Source organism: Staurois parvus, unplaced genomic scaffold (assembly GCF_062004578.1).
Source record: "Staurois parvus isolate SC_StPar_1 unplaced genomic scaffold, SC_StPar_1.0 ptg000576l, whole genome shotgun sequence".
NCBI lineage: Eukaryota > Metazoa > Chordata > Amphibia > Anura > Ranidae > Staurois > Staurois parvus.
In genome coordinates, this window is record NW_028318372.1 from 2,240,229 (window position 1) to 2,260,426 (window position 20,198).

The 20,198-nt window shown below is 43.1% G+C and overlaps 1 protein-coding gene across 1 annotated transcript in view; it reads right to left on the reverse strand.

Moving 5' to 3' along the window:
- Positions 1-20,198, reverse strand: part of VPS50 (VPS50 subunit of EARP/GARPII complex) — a 308,344-nt gene that overhangs the window by 268,079 nt on the left and 20,067 nt on the right. Inside the window, exon 2 of the mRNA XM_089692114.1 lies at positions 17,850-17,918. Coding sequence (XP_089548240.1) covers positions 17,850-17,918 — 69 coding nt within the window. The remainder of the gene's footprint in view (positions 1-17,849; positions 17,919-20,198) is intronic.

Sequence of the window (20,198 nt, forward strand, 5' to 3'; positions counted from 1 at the left end):
AAGTTGCCAACTGTCTGTAGAGTCAATAGCTAAAGACCTCCAAACTTGGTTTGGCCTTCAGATTAGCACAACAACAGTGCATAGAGAGCTTCATAAAATGGGTTTCCATGGCCGAGCAGCTGCATCCAAGCCTTACATCACCAAGTGCAATGCAAAGCTTCGGATGCAGTGGTGTAAAGCATGCCGCCACTGGACTCTAGAGCAGTGGAGACATGTTCCCTGGAGTGACCAATCATGCTTCTCTATCTGGCAATCCGATGGACATGTCTGGGTTTGGCGGCTGCCAGGAGAACAGTACTTGCCTGACTGCATTGTGCTAAGTGTAAAGTTTGGTGGAGGGGGGGTTATGGTGTGGGGTTGTTTTTCAGGGATTGGGCTTGGCCCCCTAGTTCCAGTGAAGGGAACTCAAGGCATCAGCATACCAAGACATTTTGGACAATTTCATGCTCCCAACTTTGTGGGAACAGTTTGGGGATGGCCCCTTCCTGTTCCAACATGACTGCACACCAGTGCACAAAGCAAGGTCCATAAAGACATGGATGAGCGAGTTTGGGGTGCAGGAACTTGACTGGCCTACAGAGTCCTGACCTCAACCTGATAGAACATCTTTGGGATGAATTAGTGGGAGACTGTGAGCCAGGCCTCCTCCCCCGACATCAGTGCCTGACCTCACAAATGTGCTTCTGGAAGAATGGTCAAACCTTCCCATAGACACCCTCCTAAACCTTGTGGACGGCCTTCCCAGAAGAGTTGAAGCTGTTATACTGCAAAGGGCGGGGCCAACTCAATACTGAACCCTATGGACTAAGACTGTGATGCCATTAAAGCTCATGTGTGTGTAAAGGCAGGCGGCCCAATACTTTTGGCAATATAGTTTTATTATATATGAGGAATATTAGGGATGATATAATTTTTCTGGATAATATTAAAAAAATCTGGCTGTTACATGGATCTTTTGGTTACAACACAAGTCAAGGTATCCCCTGGTTAAGTCGGGTGACGAGTGACATAACACGTTGGGCGATGCCAGGTGACTTCAGCACTTCAGACCGGAAGTTCAACAGCAGTGAGGATCCTATGTGTCCCCGGTATACTTATCATTGCAAACTGTTTTTTTCCAAAATGTGAGTGCAACTGTTTAAATAAAATTATGTGTGGTTTGTGGTTCTGAGTGCTTTTGTAGTGACACAAATTGGTGCATTGAGATCTTAAAGTGACAGTATCCTGAAAGAGTAAAAGTGTGCAAATTGTGGTCCTATGAAAATCAAGGGTCCTCGGATTTAATCCCCGACTAGAGGAAAGCACAGGGTGACATATTTGTTTATAGGTCCAAGAATCAAGGCGAGGGCACCAAGGTGGTTTATCACAGTGTGGATGTATTTGGGAGTTTGCAGCACCGCGATTCTGGTTCCACTATCTACACATAATGAGGATTTTTATGCAATGGGCGAAGAGATCACCGCAGTTGGGACGGTTATACAGTACATTTGAATGTTTGCACATTTTTTATTTCTACATGCAATATGTTAGTACATGAAATAGATTTATTATATCTGATCAACGTACAATGTAGTGGCTGCACCTATTTTAAGAAAACACACAACAGATTTATTTTGAAAAAAATCTTTATTAGTTTAATTTCAGCAGAGCAACAAATTTATTTTACTTATAATTTTAACCTCCTAACACGGTGCAGATGAAGACAGCCTAATTACAGGGACTTTACATTTAATAGCCCCCACCTCACCTTTTTTAAGTAGGCTTAATCTGCAAACTTAGGTTTTACCTGAAGGAACGTTTTTTTTTTTTTTCTACATTTACATTGGGGTTCCGTTACTTCTTCTTTTTAAATATCAAAAGGTGCTGAGCAGATGCAACCTTTGAAGAACTCCTCTTTCTAGCACCCATAATATACATTTGAGACTTTCAAGTCTGCATACCATCTACTGCCTGACAGCCAAAAACTGAATTACCATGTCATCACAGTTCCCAATACGATGAAAGACCGGGGAGCAAACAGCCTGCAGTTATAATAAATTATATCATTTATTTCAAGAGCTCAGGACTGACCTCAGCATAAAAACAATGCAAACATAAAGAATGTGGCGTTTTTGGGGAATAGTTTGATTAAATACATAAAGTACACTGTATCCACTGAACAGCGAGTAGTGCAATTCCATAAAGCAACACTGCCCCCTGCTGACTATTGTATGTATTTGTATGATGTTTCACTGTTACAGGAAAATTCAATCACTAAAGTCTTGCATACATTTTAACATATTGAATTAAATTTTAAAAGTGCCTTCCCATCTTTTTAACATTTCAAGCTTCCTTTGAAAAGGAACTAAATTTTGGAAGCTGTGCCCAAAAACAGGCAGGCAAAGGATTAGTCAGCACTGTTGCCTTTGGTCTCTCTGTAGCTGACCTTTATCCCGTGGTGGACTTGCCAAGTCTTCTTCTGCATTGCATTTCTGTATGATGGTGGCCATAGATAGAGGCAGGGCTTTGCTTCCTCATATCAAAGCCCCCATTAAGGAGAGCAGTGATCAGCACAGTAAACACAAAATGTCCTGAGACTAGCTGTCAGAGGCAACGGTGCCTTAGATCTCACACTGCAGATATACAGCAGTGAGGCTATGGGAGAGCCTAGGCACACTCACATACCAGGAAGCTCATGTTTATCAGCTTCTGTGAAGCTCCTGATGGGTCACCCCCTGCTCTTCCAGTGAAAATGTTGTTTCATTTATCACACTGCATGCAACCCTGTGAATGGGAGAGAGAATCCCACAACTCATTGGGCTTTCCCCAGTGACAGTGTGCACTATGAAATGGGTTTTCTTACTGGAGGAGGGCGCAGGTCCCCTCTGGACCTTGTTCACTGCAGCTTCACAAAAGACTCAGAGACACACATTGCAAGGTAGGATAGAGAGGGAAGGCTTGGAAATCAGGTCATATGACCCTAACCAACCTCGTTCAACCATTATAGGGTAATGGAACCCTAGAAATAATAAGGTCTCAGCTAACCTCTGCTAATAATTCGTATATCTACTGCTCACCGTACATTAAAGTGAACAATAAACGTACATATAAAAGTGAACGAATGAGGAAGGTGGTGTGCTTCGCGTATCTGATAAACACTCTATATGACAAAATTATTTTAAGTAGCAACTATAAAATAAACAGGAATCTGGCCAGAAAAGAAATTCAGAAAACGATTTCCCTGGCAGTCAGTGAAGTGCCCCCTACATTAATGGTCAGTGAAAAAGTGCCCCCTTGGTGGTCAACGAAGAAGGGCTCCCAAAGATTGATGATCAGTGAAGTGTCCCCCCCATACAGTGGTGGTCAGTAAAGTGTCTCCCCCATACAGTGGTGGTCAGTAAAGTGTCCCCCATACAGTGGTGGTCAGTAAAGTGTCCCCCATACAGTGGTGGTCAGTAAAGTGTCCCCCATACAGTGGTGGTCAGTAAAGTGTCCCCCATACAGTGGTGGTCAGTAAAGTGTCCCCCATACAGTGGTGGTCAGTAAAGTGTCCCCCATACAGTGGTGGTCAGTAAAGTGTCCCCCATACAGTGGTGGTCAGTAAAGTGTCCTCCCATACAGCGGTGGTCAGTAATGTGTCCTCCCATACAGCGGTGGTCAGTAAAGTGTCCCCCATACAGTGGTGGTCAGTAAAGTGTCCCCCATACAGTGGTGGTCAGTAAAGTGTCCCCCATACAGTGGTGGTCAGTAAAGTGTCCCCCATACAGTGGTGGTCAGTAAAGTGTCCCCCATACAGTGGTGGTCAGTAAAGTGTCCCCCATACAGTGGTGGTCAGTAAAGTGTCCCCCATACAGTGGTGGTCAGTAAAGTGTCCCCCATACAGTGGTGGTCAGTAAAGTGTCCCCCCATATAGTGGTGGTCAGTAAAGTGTGCCCTCATATAGTGATGGTCAGTAAAGTGTGCCCTCATATAGTGATGGTCAGTAAAGTGTCCCCCCATACAGTGGTGGTCAGTAAAGTGTTCCCCCATACAGTGGTGGTCAGTAAAGTGTCCCCCATACAGTGGTGGTCAGTAAAGTGTCCCCCATACAGTGGTGGTCAGTAAAGTGTCCCCCATACAGTGGTGGTCAGTAAAGTGTCCCCCATACAGTGGTGGTCAGTAAAGTGTCCCCCATACAGTGGTGGTCAGTAAAGTGTCCTCCCATACAGCGGTGGTCAGTAATGTGTCCTCCCATACAGCGGTGGTCAGTAAAGTGTCCCCCATACAGCGGTGGTCAGTAAAGTGTCACCCATACAGTGGTGGTCAGTAAAGTGTCCCCCATACAGTGGTGGTCAGTAAAGTGTCCCCCATACAGTGGTGGTCAGTAAAGTGTCCCCCATACAGTGGTGGTCAGTAAAGTGTCCCCCATACAGTGGTGGTCAGTAAAGTGTCCCCCATACAGTGGTGGTCAGTAAAGTGTCCCCCCATATAGTGGTGGTCAGTAAAGTGTGCCCTCATATAGTGATGGTCAGTAAAGTGTGCCCTCATATAGTGATGGTCAGTAAAGTGTCCCCCCATACAGTGGTGGTCAGTAAAGTGTTCCCCCATACAGTGGTGGTCAGTAAAGTGTCCCCCCCCATATAGTGGTGGTCAGTAAAGTGTCCCCCCATAAAGTGGTGGTCAATGAAGTGTCCCCCATACAGTGGTGGTCAGTGAAGTGTATCCCCTCACATTGGTGTTCAGTGAAGTACCCCTCCCCCACATTGGTGGTCAGTGAAGTGTCCCGTCTCAGTCGGTAGTCAGTGAAGTGCCCCCCCCCCCCTCACATTGGTGGTTAGTGAAGTGTCTCACCCCCCCCTTCACATTGGTGGTCAGTGAAGTGCCCCCTTGCTCACATTGGTGGTCAGTGAAGTGCCCCCCCTCACATTGGTGATCAATAAAGTGCCCCCCCTCACATTGGTGCTCAGTGACGTGCTCCCCCCCCCATCACATTGGTGGGCAGAGTGAAGTGCCCCCCCCCCTCACATTGGTGGTCAGTGAAGTGTCCACCTACTGACCACCGATGTGAGAGGGAAAAGGACCATCCTACATTGGTGGTCAATGAAGAAGGGCCCCTAAAGAACAGTAGTTAGTAGAAGGAGGACCATTTACACTGGTGGTCTGTGGGAGAAGGGCCAACTTACCACTGGTAAGTGAGAGAAGGGACTTATCACAGCGATGGTCAGTAGGAAGAATGCCCCCTTACAGATAGCAATAACTTATCTGAAAGGCAGAAACAGTTCTTTCCTTAAGGAATCCCTTTCAAACTCTTGAGGAACACTGGTTGAGAAAAGCTGGTCCTTACAATTAGAGGCTTTGGGACACCATACAACATTTTTCCTTTTAATGTTTTCAATGTTTTGCTATATTTTTTTTAGATTAAAAAAAAAAAAAAAAAAAGACAAACAAAAAAAAAAAAACCACACATCTTTGGAGACATTGGTCCCTGGACACACAGGGCCCTAAATGGCGGTACCAATCGGTACAGCGTTCAGCCCCGTCCAACCACAGAATGCCATAGACTTTGACAGGCTGCCTACAAGCAAGGCTGGACACTGAACCTGTCCCTCCTAGGTGCACTTAAACACCAGGAGGGATGTACTGCAGCTGGACAGCCCTGTGTACAAGGTCCAAATACCAAAACCTGTAGATATACAGAAAAGCAAAACTTTTTTTTGCAGATTACTCAACACAAAGAGCAGGTAGAATCTGCTATCATTTGCAGCACTAGCTCTGCAGTAATAACGGCACAATGTCCCTGAAAATATAGTTAAAACGGCTCATAAGAAAAAGGTGTCACAGAACATAAAATATGTACTAAAACTGGTCAAACCCATCACATATCTGCACAGTCTTCTTAGTACATAATAAAAACACAGCAAGTGTATTATCAGTTATAGAAGAGAGGAACATAAAACAAAGCTGCTGTGTCTACGATTCTCACCAGGTCAGCTACAGAAAATATTAGGAATGGACAAGGAACATTTATCCCAATGCTCTTCCTGAAATCTGTCAATAAGTGGAAGGTTCTGTCATCAGTATAATCACAAGGTCAGTCTCAGTGTTGTAATAAACTCTGTACCCCCAGAATCCCTGTACATGGAAGAACCCGATGAAAGGGTCTCACCAAGGAAGACACGATCAAAACCACCAAGGGACAATAACTTCGACACATTCAGGTGCTCTCTGATGCGTTTAGTTTATTTTCTGATGTTAATTATTATTATTATACAGTATTTATATAGTGCCAAAAGGTTTGCTCAGCGCTGTACAACATAGTGGGGGGCAGTACATGAGACAATACAGTAACAAAACAGAACACGAGGGGTTTGAGGGCCCTGCTCTTTCGAGCTTACAATATGACAAATCGATAATTGCAGAGCAGCATTAATGTGTCTCTATCATTTTTGGAGTTCAGGTTTAAGGGTACTATTTAAGGGGTATTAACCAGGTCTTTTCTGACATTTATTGTTTACCTGTAAAACAGTATTTTTTTGCTGGAAAAATAAAATTACTAGAACCCCCCCAAACATGATAAATATATATATATATATATACACACACACACATACATACACACACATATACACAGTTGTGCTCAAAATAATAGCAGTGTGTTAAAAAAAAGTGAATAAAGCTCAAAATCCTTCTAATAGCTTTTATTTCCATACACACAAATGCATTGGGAACACGACACATTCTATTCCAAATCAAAACATGAAGAAAAATATATCAAATGTGTGTTGTTCCTCTAAAAAAATTGAAGAAAAGTGAATATTAGACTGTTCAAAGAAATAGCAGTGTTTGTATTCTTCTTTACAAACTCAAACATTCACTATATAAACTGAAACATGTTTGAAGATTTTGCTTTCCTTTGAATCACTTAATTAATATTTAGTTGTATAAGCACTGTATATATATATTCTATCTTCTTCTCTTCAGTCTATCATGAATGCTGCTGCCAGACTCATCCAACACACACACACACACACACACACACACACACACACACACACACACACACACACACACACACACACACACACACACACACACACACACACACACACACACACACACACACACACACACACACACACACACACACACACACACACACACACACACACACACACACACACACACACACGATTTATATATCGCCAACAGTTTGCTCAGCGCTTTACAATACAACGGGAGACAATACAGCAACAATACAGTTCAATACAAGAGGAATAGGAGGGCCTGATCCTGGGAGCTTACAATCTAGCAGGGAGGAGTTAGTGGTACAAAAGGTAGGAACTGTGGGGTGAACTGGTAGGAAGAGTAGAAGATTCCATTATTAGCTGAGTGTAGGCTAGGCTTCCCTGAAGAGAGGTTTTCAGAGATCGCCTAAAAGTGAGCACAGTAGGCGATAGTCTGATAAATTGGGGTAGAGAGTTCCAGAGGATGGGGGAAGCTCTGGAGAAGTCCTGGAGACGGGCATGGGAGGAGGAGACAAGGGAGCTAGGGAGCAGGAGGTCGTGCAAGGAGCGGAGTGGACGGTTTGGGTGATATTTGGAGACAAGATTGGTGATATAATTTGGGGTCAGAGTTATAAATGGCTTTATATGTTATTGTTAATGTTTTGAATTTTATCGGTTCGGGAATGGGAAGCCAGTGGAGAGATTGGCAGAGAGGGGTGGCAGATATGGAACGGTTAGGGAGGTGGATGAGTCTGGCAGCAGCATTCATAATAGAATGAAGAGGGGATAGCCTGCAATGAGGTCGGCCAATGAGGAGGGAGTTACAATAGTCAAGGCAAGATATAACAAGGGAGTGAATAAGTTGCTTAGTGGTTTCAGAGGTTAAGAATGGGCGTATCTTGGAGATGTTGCGGAGGTGAAGTCTACATGATTTGGACAGTGATTGGATTTGGGACTGAAAGGACAGATGGGAGTCTAGGATTACACCTAGTACTCTGGCATGAGGGGAGGGACTGATGATTGTGTTATTGATCTTGATGGAGAAGTCAGAGGAGGGGGCACGGGCTGAAGGGAATAGTATGAGCTCAGTTTTGGGAAGATTGCGTTTGAGGAAGTGGAGTGACATCCATGCCGATATGTCACTTAGTAGGTTAGTAATGTGAGAGGAGACTGAAGGGGTGAGGTGAGGGGTAGAGAGATAGATTTGTGTGACATAAGCATAGAGATGGCACTTAAAGCCATGGGAGTTTATCAAGTGACCAACGGAGGAGGGGTAGATGGAGAAGAGAAGGGGTTTAAGGATGGAACCTTGAGGGACCCCTATAGCAAGAGGGAGTGAAGAGGAGGAGCCAGAGTTATTGGTAATGCTGAAGGAGCTCTGCGATAGGTAGGAGGAGAACCAGGAGAGAGCAGAGTCTCGGAGACCAAGAGAATGGAGTTTTTTGAGGAGGAGGGGATGGTCAACCGTATCAAAAGCCGCAGAGAGGTCAAGTAGTAAGAGTATGGAGTAGTGGCCATTGGTTAGTAGATCATTACTGAGTTTTAGTAGGGCAGTTTCAGTGTAGTGTAGTGAGCAAAAGCCAGACTGTAAAGAGTCAACAAGGTTGTTGTCGGTGAGGTAGGAGCTCAGGCGATTGTAGACTAAGCGTTCTAAGAGTTTAGAGGTAAATGGCAGCAGGGAGATGGATCTTAGGTTGTTCAGGTTGGTGGGGTCCAGCGAGGGGTTTTTAAGTATGGGAGTGATCAGTGCATGCTTTAGAAGGGAGGGGAAGGCACCGTTAGAGAGGGAAAGATTGAAGATGTGAGTGAGGGAGCATAGGATGGAAGAAGAGGGTGACTGTAGTAGTTTTGAGGGGACAGGATATAGGGGGCAGGTGGTGAGATAGATATATATATATATATATATATAACACATACATATATACATACATACATACATTTTTTTAAAGCAGAGGTCCTAGAGAAAGAAAATGGTGGGTGTTGCAATTGTTTATGTCATACAGTATTTGCACGGCAGTTTTTCAAACACTTTTGTTTGGTAAAATATAAAAGACTCTGTCACACTGAGTAAATAAATACTAAAAAATTCATGCTTTAAAATTGTGCACACCAGTGGAACGGCGACAAATTACGTACACTATCCATAGGTAACACTCTAAAAGCCTTTACAGCATGGGTGCTAAACCTGTGGCCCTCCAGCCGTTGTGGAAGTATAAGTCCCATCATGCCTTTGCCTTTTGGAGTCATGCTTGTAACGGTCAGCCTTGCAATGGCTCATGGGTATTTGTAGTTCCGCAACACCTGGAGGGCCACAGGCTGAGCACCCATGACCGTAAATCACTCAGCTCTTGGTCTACTCTGAGCTGAGAGGGGTACAGTGCCTTGAAAAAGTATTCATACCCTTTGAAATTTTCCACATTTTGTCATGTTACAACCAAAAACGTAAATGTATTTTATTGGGATTGGATGTGATAGACCAACACAAAGTGGCGCATAATTGTGAAATGGAAGGAAAATTATACAATTTTTCCAAATAAATCTGTGAAAAGTGTGGCTTGCATTTGTATTCAGCCCCCGGAGCCAATACTTCATAGAACCACCTTTTCACTGCAATTACAGCTGCAAGTCTTTTGGGGGATGTCTCTACCAGCTTTGCACATCTAGAGAGGGACATTTCTGCCCATTTTTCTTTGCAGAATAGCTCAAGCTCTGTCAGATTGGATGGAGAGTGTCTGTGAACAGCAATTTTCAAGTCTTGTCATAGATTCTCAGTTGGATTTCGGTCTGGACTTTGACTGGGCCATTCTAACACATGAATATGCTTTGATCTAAACCATTCCATTGTAGCTCTGGCTGGATGTTTCGGGTCGTTGTCCTGCTGGAAGGTGAACCTCCGCCCCGGTCTCAAGTCTTTTGCAGACTAACAGGTTTTCATCTAAGATTGCCCAGTATTTGGCTCCATCCATCTTCTCATCAACTCTAATCAGCTTCCCTGCCCTGGCTGAAGAAAAGCATCCCCACAACATGATGCTGCCACCGCCATGTTTCACAGTGGGGATGGTGTGTTCAGGGTGCAGTGTTCATTTTTTGCCACACATTGCATGTTGCTGTTAGGCCAAAAAGTTAAATTTTTGTCTCATCTGAGCAGAGCACCTTTTTCCACATGTTTGCTGTGTCCCCCACATGGTTTCTCGCAAACTGCAAACGGGACTTCTTATGGCTTTCTTCTTGCCACTCTTCCATAAAGGCAAGATTTGTGGATAGTTGTCCTGTGGACAAATTCTCCCACCTGAGCTGTGGATCTCTGCAGCTCCTCCAGAGTTCCCATGGGCCTCATGCCTGCTTCTCTGATTAATGCTCTCCTTGCCTGGGCTGTCAGTTTAGGTGTACAGCCATGTCTTGGTAGGTTTGCAGTTGTGCTATACTCTTTCCATTTTCGGATGATGGATTGAACAGTCCTCCGTAAGATGTTCAAAGCTTGGGATATTTTTTTTATAACCTAACTCTGCTTTAAACTTATCCACAACTTTATCCCTGACCTGTCTGGTGTGTTCCTTGGCCTTCATGATGCTGTTTGTTCACGAATATTCTCTAACAAATCTATGAGGGCTTCACAGAACAACTGTATTTAATACTGAGATCAAATTACACAGAGGTGGACTGTATTTACTAATTAGGTGACTTCTGAAAGCAATTGGTTTCACTAGATTTTAGTTAGGGGTATCAGAGTAAAGGGGGCTGAATACAAATGCACGCCACACTTTTCAGATATTTATTTGTAAAAAATCTTGAAAAGCATTTATCATTTTCCTTCCACTTCACAATTATGTACCACTTTGTGTTGGTCTATCATACAAAATCCCAATAAAATACATTTACATTTTTGGTTGTAACATGACAAAATGTGGAAAATTTCAAGGGGTATGAAATAGAATACTTTTTCAAGGCACTGTAACTGTCAGACACACAGCATGCTGAGAGGCTGAGCCAGCTGCTGATCAGGCATCTGGGTGAATTCTGGCAATATGATCGGGATCCTACCAGAGCCTGGAGAATCTGTGTGACATCAGCCGGCAGCTGGCTTTAGCCTGCTGTTGGGTCATTGTGGGTCACAGGAGAGCATAAGTGCATGCACTCCTGTGACACATAAGAGTAGTATTAACCTCCCTGGCGGTCTGATTCTTTCCGATTTTTTTGTGCTGAAAGCGGTACCATTTTTTTTGCATGGAAATATGTAGTTTTTTATTGTAGGCTGTAATTTTTAGAAATAACTCCCTGAAATCTGTCCGAACAAGAGTCTATTAAACATCCCGGGTATGATAAAATTTGAAACACTAAATCATAAATTATAATTTAATAAATAATCATAAAAAATAATAATATAATAATAATAAATTTAATTCAATAATATAATCAAACCAAAAACACTGAAATTTGAAATACAGAGGCAAATTCGCACATCACTGAGCAAAGTCGCAAAATTGTTTTCAGTGTCTGATGATGAATTTCCCCCACGAATCATTATCACTCAATTCTGCAAGTGGTTCTGATTTACTATCGCTGTTCTAAAACCGCTTTTGACCTAAAGGGATGCTTTTTGGACGCCATGGACTTTTCTAAGTTTCCAGGCAGAAAGAACAGTCAAAATGCAGGCAGGGCACCGGACAAAGCACTCGGGACAAAATGTACGTGAAATGCATTGAAATAGCAATGACAGCAAAAATGAAATTTTTTTTAAAAATTCAAATTTCCCGCCGTACGTCCCGACGTCACAGGGACCAGAACACAGAAGCCGGATGCCGGCATCGGCCGGAGGAGATGGCCGGGGACGCTGCAGGGGACACATCGCGGGAGCGGAGGAAAAGGTAAGTGCTGCAGGGACCCCCAGAGAACGCCGCATGGTAAGCCCGAGTGTAGCTCGGGGTTACCGCTTTTGGTATAGAAATTTTACCCCGAGCTACACTCGGGATTACCGCTAAGGAGGTTAACAAAAAGCTTTGGCCATACTTCTCTTTTAACAATTCTCCATCTTTTTCTAAAATTAGCCCCACAGATCAGACGTCCGCTCCAATTAGAACAATCAATGTCCACTGTTTTCATATGAAACATAATCAAGGTAATAATATGACATATCTCAGTTGCTGAAATACTACCTCTGTTTACTGCATGCTGATACAGGATTCAAGGACTAGTTCACAGCAATTGCATTCTCATTGCACAGGAGAAAAAAAATGACTCTAGTTAAATTAATTAACTGCACTGCATTTACTTTATTTTCCCCAGGCATGGCGGCAGATGGAATTTGCATATCGTATGATGGCATCCGCGTGACAGATAGTAATTATGACCGCCTGCTAGTACGAGACAGAAAACACTATTTACTCTCAAAGACTTGTAGCTCTGCCAGAATTGTTATGCAGAGCCGCGCTGAGCCAAAGGCGACTAAAGCTTTTATATATCCCACTTGGATAGAAGGGGGGGAGAAATGGGACTCGTTCGAAGGTCTACAAAGCTGAAGAAATGAAAAATAGTATCCAGCTGTATTAACCTTGTTTTGCTGAGTAAAATCTTATCACCAGAAGAAAGCAAAGAATCACAGTGTTCATGTAAGAAGAACAAAGAGTAGCAGCTACCATCACAAGGTGACACATAAGGTGTGGAAGAATGGACTGGTAACCACGTTTATGCTTCACCGAAATTCTGCCACTACAGTGGATATAAAAAGTCTACACACCCCTGGTAAAATATCAGGTTTCTGTGATGTAAAAAAAAATTAGATAAAATCAATCATTGCAGAACTATTTCCACCGTTAATGTTACCTATAAACTGTACAACTCAGTTGAAAAACAAACTGAAACCTTTTTTTTTTTATTAAGTAAATCACATTCCAAATCATGTTAAAAAGGGGTCAGTACACACCTGCAATCATTTAAAGTGCCTCTGATTAACCCCAAATAAAGTTCAGCTGTTCTAGTAGGTCTTTCCTGACATTTTCTTAGTCACATCCTACAGTAAAAGCCATGGTCCGCAGAGAGCTTCCAAAGCATCAGCGGGATCTCATTGTTAAAAGGTATCAGTGAGGAGTACAAAAGAATTTCCAAGGCATTAGATATACCATGGAACAAAGTGAAGACAGTTATCATCGAGTGGAGAAAATATGGCGCCACAGGAGCATTGTCGTGGTGGAAAATCCACTTGTCAGGCCAGAGTTCCAGTCCTCTGAACAGATTCCCAAAACCTTTTCATTTTCCAAATTTGCATCTATTTTTTGTGTTTTTGGCTGACCACTTCTTGCATCATTGTTGACATCTTCCCACACCTCCTTAAACCACCTAGGCCATTCAAAAACACTTGATTTCTTTGTGGAATGTTTACCATAAGCCTGCTGTAACAGAACTATAGTTTATCTCACACCTTTGCCAATTTTTATGCAAAATGAGATGTTATTCCTCTGCTCCAGATTCCTGTCACTCATTTTCCACCAACAGTGCAACCACTATTTCTTCTACTAATCCATAAAATCTGGTCTGTGATCCTGGAGAGTGCAAGCTAGAATATGTCAGAACACGATTGAGTGCGAATGGTTGTGTGACTCACCATCATAGTGCTACGCCGCAGGCATTCTGGGAAGAAAATTTTCAAGCATCAGATATGGTGTGAAAAAAAAAAAAAATATTCTAAGCCCCAGTGCTCACATGACACGAGCCCTAAAGGGTTGGGTCAACTTTAAAATGTTTTGCAGTCCATAAACACTATTCCATAGTTTCAAACTAATCTGCTTTTAAAAATATCCATTTATCCTCCTCCCATATCTGTAAGCCTTTTTGAAACACTTCTGATCGGTTTCAAAACTACTCCCGGTCCTCTGTAGGATGAACCAGCCATTAGGGCGAGTGCCCCCTAGTGGTACAGGAGCAAGCGCCATCCTTCTAGGCTCCACACATGCGCATGTGTTATCTCTTCTCGCTGCAGATGACCTCAGCAGCTGGAACGCTCTCTCCCCCGTCGCAGCTGCTGAGCTCATGTGCAATGCACATGTGTGGCACTAAAAAAAAAAAAAAAGACAGCACTCATCCTAACAGCTGGGCCATCCTAGAGAAAAGGACAGGATGAAGCCGTGAAAAATCTAACTGTTTGGGGCAGACAAAATGCCTACAGATATGGGAGGAGCCTACGTTTAACCACTTTGACCCCCAGGCCAATTCTGACACTTCTCACATGCATATAAAAAAACTGCATAACTGCATTTTTTTTGCTAGAATAAAATGGTGGTTATTGGGTTTTTTTTTTGTTTTTTTTTATGTAGCACAATATTTGTGTAGCCAATTTTTAAAATGCAAGGAAAATACAATTTACTGAGTTTTACTGAACATAAACACAACATATTCCCCACGTTTTTGGTAAAATATAAAAAGATGTTGTTACGCCAAGTACATAGATACCCAACATGTCACGTTTTAAAATTGTGTATGCACGTAGAAGAACAAAAAATGACAGTACCTAAAAATCTCCAAAGGCGAAGCTTTAAAACCTTTTACAGGTTACCAGTTACAAAGGAGGTCTGGGGCTATAATTATTGCTCTCACTCCAACGTTCACAACAATACCTCGCATGTGTGGTGTGATCACCATTAATATATGCATATGGGACTTAAGTATGAGCACAGAGGCACTTTAATTTTTTTTTTTATCAACTTTATTACTATCACAAGGGATAAACAAATTCCTGTGATAGCAATAAGCATCACAGGTCCTCTTTATTGAGAGATGTGAGGTCTATTAGACCCCAGATTTCTCCTTTGGCCTGAAAGCATCTGATCAAACTGAGATAGGTTTCATCAGATGCTTTACAAACTGGGAAAAAAACAAAATTGGAAGTGCCGAAATCTTTGTCGCTTCCGGTTTCTTACACCACAAGGGGAGGTGGGTACGAATGTACATTCCTCCACTCTTAGTGCACCCAGGATCCGAGCAGCGGCGGTACAGGGCTCCCGATCACATGGGAGAGCCAGGTAAAGGCAGCGGCGGCGGGAGGAAGGGGCCCCATTTCGTGCCCTGTAGAAGTGATCGAGCGGATGCGTAGCCATTTGGATCACTTGTACAGTGAAGCCTGTCGCTGGCTGAAAATATGTCCTTCAACTTGAGGACATATGGGAACATCCTAAGGGGTTTAAGTGGTTAATACAGGATTAGTTTAAAATTATGGAATAGCATCCATGGACTGCATTTTTACAGGTGAACAAACCCTTTAAAAAAAGGCACAGATCACCTTTTGGAAAAAAATAAACTGCACTTACCATTATAAAAAAAAAAAAAAAAAAAAAAAAAACCAAACAATGTATGGTGTGGTCAGTGGGAAGAACGCCCCTTACATTAGTGGTCAGTGGGAAGAACGCCCCTTACATTAGTGGTCAGTGGGAAGAACGTCCCTTACATTGCTGGTCAGTGGGAAGAACGCCCCTTACATTGCTGGTCAGTGGGAAGAATGTTCCTCACATTGGTGGTCAGTGGGAAGAATGCCCCTTACATTGCTGGTCAGTGGGAAGAACGCCCCTTACATTGCAGGTCAGTGGGAAGAATGCCCCTTACATTGATGGTCAGTGGGAAGAACGCCCCTTACATTGCTGGTCAGTGGGAAGAACGCCCCTTACATTAGTGGTCAGTGGGAAGAATGTCCCTTACATTAGTGGTCAGTGGGAAGAATGTCCCTTACATTAGTGGTCAGTGGGAAGAATGCCCCTTACATTGGTGGTCAGTGGGAAGAATGCCCCTTACATTGCTGGTCAGTGGGAAGAATGTTCCTCACATTGGTGGTTCGTAGGAAGTATGTCCCTTACATTGGTGATCAGTGGGAAGAATGCCGCTTACATTGCTGGTCAGTGGGAAGAATGCCCCTTACATTAGTGGTCAGTGGAAAGAACACCCCTTACATTAGTGGTCAGTGGGAAAACAGCTTACAGACTATGGATGAGCTCAGGCGGATCGGATTGGATTAATCATATGCAGCCAAGGCATTTCCCTTCTATGGAAAAGGCATTCTATCATCTCTGTCCATATCAACACCGCACATGGTTTTCTCAGCAGTGTCCACGGCCACACCTTCTCCACACTCCTGTATTGCAGCCTTACAGTCGAAGTCAACCTTTTTAGGCCAGAACCACTAAAATAGTTTTAAAGTCTCAGGAAACCCTTACTAAAACTAATTCATCAGGGGTCAATTGAAAAAAAAAATGCTCCTTAAATTGATGTCCACAGAGATGAATGCCCCTTACATTGCTGGTCAGTATTATTATTATTATTATTATACAGTATTTATAAAGCGCCAATAGTTCGCTCAGCGCTGTACATTACAGAGGGGGACAGAACATGTGACAGAACAATACCAATACAATGCAAAACATGAGGGGATCGAGGGCCCTGCTCTTTCCAGCTTACAATCTAGGAGGGAGGGGATGGTGGCACAGGAGAAGATAGCTGTGGGGGATGGAGTGGTAGGAAGAGTGGAGGAGGGAGGCAAGTTAGCAGGGGGTGGGGTAGGCTTCCCTGAAGAGATGGGTTTTCAGGGTGCGCCTAAAGGAGAGGAGAGTAGGTGATAATCTGATGGGTTGGGGCAGGGAGTTCCAGAGGATGGGTGACACCCTGGAGAAGTCCTGGAGGCGGGCATGGTAGGAAGAATGTCCCTTACATTAGTGGTCAGTGGGAAGAACGCCCCTTACATTAGTGGTCAGTGGGAAGAATGCTCCTTACATTAGTGGTCAGTGGGAAGAACGCCCCTTACATTAGTGGTCAGTGGGAAGAACGTCCCTTACATTAGTGGTCAGTGGGAAGAACGTCCCTTACATTGGTGATCAGTGGGAAGAACGCCCCTTACATTGATGGTCAGTGGGAAGAACGCCCCTTACATTAGTGGTCAGTGGAAAGAATGCCCCTTACATTAGTGGTCAGTGGGAAGAACGCCCCTTACATTGGTGATCAGTGGGAAGAACGCCCCTTACATTAGTGGTCAGTGGAAAGAATGCCCCTTACATTGATGGTCAGTGGGAAGAACGCCCCTTACATTAGTGGTCAGTGGGAAGAATGCTACTTACATTAGTGGTCAGTGGGAAGAATGCTCCTTACATTAGTGGTCAGTGGGAAGAATGCTCCTTACATTAGTGGTCAGTGGGAAGAACGCCCCTTACATTAGTGGTCAGTGGGAAGAACGCCCCTTACATTAGTGGTCAATGGGAAAACAGCTTACAGACTATGGATGAGCTCAGGCGGATCGGATTGGATCAATCATATGCAGCCAAGGCATTCCCCATCTGAAGACCGCACATATACAAGCGGCAAGTATATGTGCAGCTGTGGGGCAGAAAATGCCTTGGCCGTTTACGCGGGTGACTTCAGATTAGGATCTGAACAAACTAGAATGCATTTATATTAAAAGACAAAATACTCAAAGACAGCTAAAAATATAACTGGTGTCATGCTCCTTGTTCTGTCAGGTGGCATTTGGCCTCCCATCTGATAGAGCCACAGCTCAATAGAACCCCTAGTAGCCTCTGTCAGAACCCTAGTTGCAAAATGGATGGTCCGAACCTACCCAAGTATATACAGACCTCAGACCAGACCTCCATGCCTTCTTCTCTAGCCTGCTCTCCACAAACCTACAAGTCAGTGTCTGATCAACAGTGTGCATGCCCCAGCGCCTAGCTATAAGGAAAAGTTTGACCCGCTCTCAGTCCATCTCCACCACACTGTGGGGCATTATTATTGTAGACTACACCTACATTCAACAGCCAAGGATAACTATGACGGGGGTCCGGCTGTCCTTTTCTGCTCATTTCACGTTTTGCTATATTCAGTATATACAGCATATGACATAACATAGAAAATGTATCATACCTTGGACGGAAGTCTAAAGTTTTCAACTGGACTTAGATCATGGAAGCTGTCTTGTGGACTTTTAAGACCCTAGGATAAAAAATGAAAATCACAAGTTAAAAGCTGACATCAAGGCCTGGAAAACACACAGTGACTGAAATAAGAAAAACTAAATTCTTGCAACATTGTTATAAGTCATAAAATAACCCAGTCCTACCAACCAGCAAGATATTGTGGTAGTTTCTTAGCAGCAACTCCTTCTACTGCCACAGCAGCTGCACTTTTAACTGATGTGTAAAACTATAATTAACTGAATAGAACAAGAAAAAAGAAAAAAAAAAAGGCGCATATGCCTAGTGCATCACCACAAAGCACCATTTATTAATAAAATGGACAGCAATATTGCAAAAGCTGTGAATACACAAGCATGTGGTATATCCTATGATATGGTATCTTAGCACAAGAATACTACAAAGGAAGATCAATAGAACATTGTACGTGTTTTCAGGCCCCGTTCACACCAGAATGCGGTGTGGGAAATCCACCACACTCAAAGCACACTGCACTTGCGATCTACAGAGGGTATCAATGTTAAGCTAACAACTCCCCAAATGCTGGTCCCAAATGCTGTGCGTTTGCCTTGCCCTGGATCGCATGGTACAGAAGTACCATACAATCCAGTTGCAGCGTGCTATCAAAATGAATGGGCTCAAACTACACTGGACTGAACCGCATGTGAAAGGCAGTGGAACACTTTGCATGTTAACAAGCCCTCAGGGTATACCCTCTTCTGAACGGAGTATATACCCCTTGAAACGCGTAGGCTCTTGCATTGTGCAGTGTTGCATAGATCTTCCTTTGTAGTATTCAGGCCCAAAAAAGAACTATGCAGCTCTGCATAGCATTTGCTCTGCAAATGGTGTTTTGTGTAATGTACTAGACCACTGCACCCCTCTATTTTCTGTTTACAATTAAAGAACGCCCCATTCTGAAGAGGGTTTCAAAACTGAGCGATTCTTGGGCACAGCATGGACTTTATTGGCGAGCAAGCTTTCCGTTACTTACATTTTACACATTTTTTTTTTTTTTTTACTGAAGAAAAGCACAATGGCTAAGTGGTTAGCACTTCCGCCTTGCAGCACTAGGATCGTTGGTTCAAATCCCAACCACGGAACTACCAGCCTGGAGTTTGCATGTTCTCCCTGTGCCTGTGTGGGTTTCCTCTGGGAATTACAGTTTCCTCCCACACTCCAAAGACATGCTGGTAGGTGAATTGGATCCTGTCTAAATTGTCCCTAGTATGTGTATGTATGAATGTGAGTTAGGGACCTTAGATTGTACGCCCCTTGAGGGTTAGGGACTGATGTGACTGTACAATATATATGCAAAGTGCTGCGTAAATGAGTGGTGCTATTTAAGTGCCTGTAATAAAATAAAATAAATAAATAAGATACAGATGACAATAAAAAAAGAACATAGTGGAGGTTTATAATTTAGTGTAGTGAGTAAAAGCAAAATGATATCATAATTTACATCTCCTAAAGTAGTTCTGAATCCATTAGCAATAGGAGATTATTATAAAGGAAAAAGAAAACTGCATAAAGCACTTGTCAGACATCGTACCAACAAGAAAGTGAACTCAGCAGAAGTAAACATTAAAGCGCTACTCCGGGAAATTTTTAAATTGTCTGTTGCAGTGGGGATGAGCCCGCACTGCAATGGGAAGGTGGAACTTTAGTCAGAAAATTAAGTCCTGCTAGATCACTTCAGGCGGCCCCCTTCTGCAGACCAGTCATAGACTCGAACACCGGCAAGGAACTGGGCCAGAAAAGAACAATGCTGGATCCCTGGCCAGGTAAGTGCCCTTTTATTAGAAGTCAGCAGCTACAGTATTCGTAGCTGCCGACAATTTTTTTGGGTGGGGGACTGAAGAACTGTTTTAGGGTAGAGGGGGTGCTAAAAGCATACTGTGCATTTTTACCACCCCACAACTGCACATCTACACTTGTTTAACCTCCCTGGCGGTATGATTATTTCCGATTTTTTGTGCTGAAAGCGGTACCATTTTTTTGCATGGAAATATGTAGTTTTTTATTGTAGGCTGTAATTTTTAGGAATAACTCACTGAAATCTGTCCGAACAAGAGTCTAGTAAACATCTCGGGTATGATAAAATTTGAAACACAAAATCATAAATTATAATTTAATAAATAATCATAAAAAATAATAATATAATAATAAATTTAATTCAATAATATAATCAAACCAAAAACACTGAAATTTGAAATACAGAGGCAAATTTGCACATCGCTGAGCAAAGTCGCAAAATCGTTTTCAGTGTCTGATGACAAATTTCCCCACCAATCATTAT